This window comes from Neovison vison, chromosome 7 (genome assembly GCF_020171115.1).
Source record: "Neovison vison isolate M4711 chromosome 7, ASM_NN_V1, whole genome shotgun sequence".
NCBI lineage: Eukaryota > Metazoa > Chordata > Mammalia > Carnivora > Mustelidae > Neogale > Neogale vison.
In genome coordinates, this window is record NC_058097.1 from 58911675 (window position 1) to 58917483 (window position 5809).

Below are 5809 nucleotides of genomic sequence, written 5' to 3' on the forward strand. Positions count from 1 at the left end.
AGCAGGGGGAGCAGTAGGCAGAGGGGAAGCAGGTTCCCCGCTGAGCAAGGAGCCCGATGCGGGGCTCGATCCCAGGACCCTGAGATCGTGACCTGAGCTGAAAGCACATGTTAAACCGACTGAGCCCCCTAGGCGCCCCTCAACAGATATGTCTGAGCCACTTCTGTGTGTGCCAGACCCTGACATAGGTCCTGGGGAACATAACTGTATGAGGTAGTTGTTCGCCACTCAGTAAAGCCAGGCTTCGTGTTAGGTGTCGGGAGAGAATCGTGGGCAAGGCAGAGGTTCGTGCAGTACGTGTTGAGGGAACATCTGATGGGAGCGAGGCGGGACGCCCGGGGTTGAGATGCCGTTACAGAGAAGCCTTGCCTCCTTCTTCTTCTCCTTCTTTTTTATTTAAATTCCGTTAGCCAACACATAGTACATTGTTAGCTTTTGGTGTAGTGGTCAACGGCTCATTTGTTGCGTGTCACACCCAGTGCTCATCACCTGCTTGCCCCTCCCCCACTCACCTCCCTCTCCGCAGCTCTCACATTGTTTCCTGGACACCAGAGTCTCTCATGGCTTATCTCCCTCTCTGATTTCTTCCCACTCAATTTCCTCTGCAGTCCTCTGCTCTGTTCCTCATGTTCCACATACAAGTGAAACCAGATGATCATTGTCTTTCTCTGCCTGACTTATTTCACTCAGCATAATCCCCTCCAGTCCCGTCCATGTTGATGCAATGGTGGGTGTCCATCCTTCCTCATGGCTGATTGATATTCCCTTGTATATGTGGACCACATCTTCCTTATCCATTTGTCCATCGAAGGGCATCTTGGTTCTTTCCACAGTTTGGCACCTGTAGCCATTGCTGCTATGAACACTGGGGTACAGACGGCCCTTCTTTTCACTGCATCTGTATCTTTGCGGCAAATACCCAGTAGTGCAATTGCAGGGTCATAGGGAAGCTCTATTTTTAATTTCTTAAGGGATCTCCACACTGTTTTCCAAAGTGGCTGTGCCAACTTGCATTCCCACTAAGGGTGTAAGGGGGTTCCCCTTTCTCCACATCCTCACTTCTGAGGAAGGCATCCTTCTGTTCCCCCAAGGAAGCACGATGTCAGGGAACAGGTCTGATTTTCCTGTTCATCCCCAGATCCCAGCTCAGTGCATACTACAGTGGCCGGTGTGGGGAATTCTTCTCTCTGGCTAAATAAAGAATCAGTGTGGGAGTTGTGCCTCAAGGGAGCTTGAATGCCGGGACAACATATTTAAGCTTCATGTTGTATGTAACAAGAGCATGAAAACAGCTGCGTGATGTGGGTTAATCTGGCTTCATGTAATGAACACTGACACCCACAGACTCGCTATGTGGCTGCCCCAGTGCCCAGAGCGTCTGTGTACCATGTCATTTGTTCTTCACAAAAAACCTGTGTGAGAGAGAGGTTATCGCACCATATAATGGAGAATAAGTTGAGCTGGGTGTTAAATGGAAAGGTGTGATGCTCACAGTCTATGGAAGGAAATAGATTATTGAAGAAAAAGTAAAGTCAATTTAATTCCAAACTATATATTGTGGAGGGGGTGACTGGTTACATTCTTTCTGGCCCTTCAGGTAGGGGATCTTGAAATGTGAAATCTGAGTGGAGACCTGCATGATGAGAAAGGTCCAACCGTACCCACAGCTGGGGGCCCTAATTGTACAAGTGCAAAGGCCCTGGGGTGAGAGGGAGGTCTTTAAATCTGGACTTAGAGAGCAAGAAGATCAGAAGAAGATGGGGATGGAGAGGTAGCCAAGAACCAGTCCTCACAGACCTTGGAAAAGGAAACCAGTGATACAGACATCCAGGGAACAGTATCTCAAAGGGTGGGGATGGCAAGTGCAAAGGCCCTGAGGCAGGACCGGGCATTGTGGATGCAGCTCCATGGAGAAGAGGTCAGAAGGTGGGTGGGCCAGGCCAGTCAGGGCCTCCTGGGCCTCCTGAGGCCCTGGGATCTCCTGCCAGGCTCATGGAAGGCATTCAAGGAGGACCTGTGTGTGGCGGTGCTGATTTGCCTTTGGATAAGATGCCTCCCCTGATCTGTGCAGCGCACTTTGGGGAGGCAGAGCCCACATAGGCCCAGTTCTGCCCTTCATGGCCTCTCCCTACCTCTTCCACTCCCAGAGCCCCTGCGCCCACCCAGGTCCATGCCAACCGCCGGGGCTCCCCCGGGTGACCCCGAAGCCCCACCCTGCGCCAACCGGAGCTGCACGGCCCACGACCTGGTCCTGCTGGGCTTCGCACACATGCCCGCACTGCAGCCGCTGCTCGCGGCGCTCTTCCTGGCCATGTTCCTGGTCACGCTGCTGGGCAACGCGCTCATTGTGCTGCTGAGCGCCCTGGACCCAGCCCTGCACACGCCCATGTACTTCTTCCTGCGCCACTTGGCCCTGCTGGAGATCTGCTTCTCGCTGGACATCGTGCCCCGGCTGCTGGTGACCCTGCTGTGGCCGGGGCAGGGCATGTCCCCCACGGGCTGCGCCCTGCAGCTGCTCCTGGTGCTGTCATGCGTCACGTCTGAGTGCTTCCTCCTGACTGCCATGGCCTGGGACCGCCACGTGGCCATCTGCAGGCCCCTGCGCTATGGTGCCCTGGTGAGCCCCCGGCTCTGCCGCCTGCTGGCTGCCACGTGCTGGCTGGCCGGAGTCCCTGTGTCGCTGGTCTTCACCATCTGGCTGTTCAGCTTCCCATTCTGTGGGCCCCATGGCATCCGCCACTTCTTCTGTGACATCGCCCCCCTGCTCAGCCTGGTGTGTGGGGACACCAGCGTCTTCAAGGCCAATGTGTTGGTGGCCACAGTGCTGGTCATCATGGTTCCCTTCTGTCTGATAGCCACGTCCTATGGCAAGATCCTGGCCACCGTGCTCCGCATGCCGTCCGCCACTGGGCGCCGCAAGGCCCTGTCCACGTGCACCTCCCACCTCATGGTGGTGGTTCTATTCTACGGCACCACAGGGGTCATCCACCTGCGTCCCAAGGCCAGCTACTCCCCCGAGAGCAAGCAGGTGGTGTCCCTGTCGTACACCTGGTGACCCCCATGCTCAACCCCCTCATCTACAGCTTGCGGAACAAGGAGGTGAAGGCCGCCCTGGGGCGCGTGTGTTGCCGTCGCCAGGAATCTGGACCCCGTGAATGACCTCTTCAGGAATTGTTGATGGAGGTTTGACAAGGATCTGTATGCAAATATGTGGTATATTACTCTGACTTTTTTCTGGGAAACTGTATCTTTTTCCTCTTGCAGTCATGGTGGTACTGGTTCTTAGAAAAGGCTCATGACAGAGAATTCAGTCCCTGATTACAATTATTTGGTAGTGGTGGACAAATGAGCCTAATTTGGGTCAACTAAAGTGTATTAGGTAGGAAGTGCCCCAAGAATGCTAGTATGTAGAGTGTGAAAGCATATCATTTAGTCCTATGAATCTTCAATCAACTGAGGGTTAGCTAATCTAGGTTGAGGTCTTCTGGGTGGTTCTTCTGCTCTTGGGTAGGCTTGCTCATGCAAATGCGTGTTGACTGTCATACATTTGGTTTAGTTAGTCTGGTCCACACGTTTCCATTCTTCTGCTGGGTCCAGAGCTTTGGCATGATTTTTCTCATTACAGTCAGTGAATGAGAAGGCCCAGTTTTTCAAACTGATTTTCAAACCTTTAGCCATGTCACACCAAGAAGATGGCATTAGCCAATGCAAGTCACATGGCTATATCCATAGTCACAGGGTAAGGAAGTATACTCTGTCTCTTTGCGGGAGGAACAGTGAGGTTATATGACAAACAATACTGGCAAAGGGAGGAGTGGGCCTTTAGAACTTCCTTCAGAGAGCCAGACACTGAGAATTCTGTTCAAACTTCTCTTTGTTCATAGCTGTTAAGAATGTAAGCTTGTAGATGCCATCAACTATCTGGTCTTTAACAGGGGTGTTCCTGCTTGATAATGGCATTATTGCAAAGAAAATCAGAACCAGTAGTGGTAGATGGCGTGGGGGGGGATGTAGTTCTTATGATTTTGTTGAGTTCAGCCATGCCTGAAGTCTGTTCTGCCCTTAGAAATTCCTCTTAGATGAACCAGTAAATATGTCTTTTACTTAAGTCATTTGGTTTGGTGTTCTGTCCCTCTCAGTGCCCTGATTTACTCATCTCTTCTCTAATAATTAACCTGGTATGCAAGTGACATCATTTCTTCTCCAAAGCTCAGTAAGAATATTTTTTTGAATATAGGTAAGTGTATCAGAGAAGAGGTTGCTTCCCTTTAATTTATGGTCTACCTTTGAAGGCATCTGGTTTTCCTAGAAGACAAATCTGGATGTGAATTGTCACTCTTTATTTTCTTGGTTGTACAGACTAGGACTTGACTTCTCTGAGTCTCAGTCTTCTCATCTGTGAAGTGGGAATAGTAACCATACTTACAACACTGGATTGTTACTATTCAACAAGGGGATGTGTGGAAGCACCTAGCATGGTGCTTGGAACACAGTCGGTGCTCAGTTAATGATCCGCATTCATTATTCCCATAGTTGTCCACATAGATTAGAAGCCGAAAGCTCTATCTTCAGGAGGAAACATCCTATAGTATTCCCAGGAGGCTGGATTTGGCACTGGGGGACTTGGAGTTCAAGCATGGAATAAAATCCTTCAATATGGGTTGTTGGACAAGTCTCTCTGAGGCTCAGTCTCACCCTGTCTATACGGGAAAGGGTTTGAGGAAGAACACTTGCCCTTCCTCCACCCAGGATTATGGTGGCAATCAATGAGACAACCGGTCTAAATGCACAACTACTGCACAAGGCTGAATGAGTTCCTGCTCTTTGTTATCATACCACTTCTGCCAATGTTTTCACCTTTCCCAAGTGTTTTCTCCTTACTCTGGCATCGAACAACAAAGTGTGTATCGAACACCAACTATGTGTCAGGCACCTCTTGAGGCTCTCAGAACACTGTGGCGAATATGACAGCATTATCTGGGCCTTCATGATCTTTAAGGAATGTGCAGAATTTTCCTAAGATGTGGTTCAGAAATGCCTGGGGCAGTCGTTAAACACGGAGATGTCACACCCCATGTGAGCCCCACCCAAATCTACCAAATCAGAAACTTTGAGATCACATCCCAGAAATAATGTATTCATGAAAAAGTGCCCTGGACGATTGCAATGTAGAGCTGTGGATATGCTAGCTTAGCAGATCCCTCCTAGAAGGGAGAGGATAAGGAAGGCCACACATCAACCCCAAAGCAAACACTAAAAGGAAAGTGGTCTACAGTCTAACCAAACTCTCTTTCCTACCTTGAAACCCCGAGGTCTTCACCACTGAAATCCACTCAGCCAACTCTGTAGACAGTTATGACCAAGAACCTCAGTTCTACTATCACTTAGAATATGGAAGTGGTCACTGGGCCATCAACCCTGTGCCCAGTACAGCTGAGAAGGGGAGGAGGTAAAAGGCTCGGCCTCCTGGTATGTGATAAGCCACCACTTTAGTCAGCCACAGGGCATCTCTCATGACATCTGTTGATTCTCCTGTTGTGCACTCATTCACCCTTCTTCCCATAACCATAGGTGGACTTGTCTTTGGGAAGCTACATGCACCCTATTCCCTAGTCTTTTGTCTTAGACAGTTTGATGGAAGTCTTTCCCTCTGCCCTCACCACGTATAGGGTGTTGACTTGGTGTCCCCAAACTAAGTCACTCCCACACTTTCTCCCTGGAATTGGATCGCTGAGTGAAACAAGGACTGAATATGGAACCGACTCTTCTCTGTGGTTGGCCTGGTACTTCTTATCCAATTTGCCAAAAC

General features: G+C 50.2%; 1 protein-coding gene across 1 annotated transcript; it reads left to right on the forward strand.

The window, feature by feature from the left end:
• The first annotated feature begins 2170 nt into the window (after positions 1–2170).
• On the forward strand, positions 2171–3055 carry LOC122913397 (olfactory receptor 10A7-like). Its single transcript, XM_044260140.1, has one exon. The coding sequence runs from the start codon at positions 2171–2173 to the stop codon at positions 3053–3055; it is 885 nt and encodes a 294-aa protein (XP_044116075.1).
• Positions 3056–5809: the final 2754 nt, after the last annotated feature.

Coding starts and splice junctions, on each gene's coding strand:
- LOC122913397 (XM_044260140.1), top strand. CDS start 2,171: ATGCCAACCGCCGGGGCTCCCCCGGGTGACCCCGAAGCCCCACCCTGC.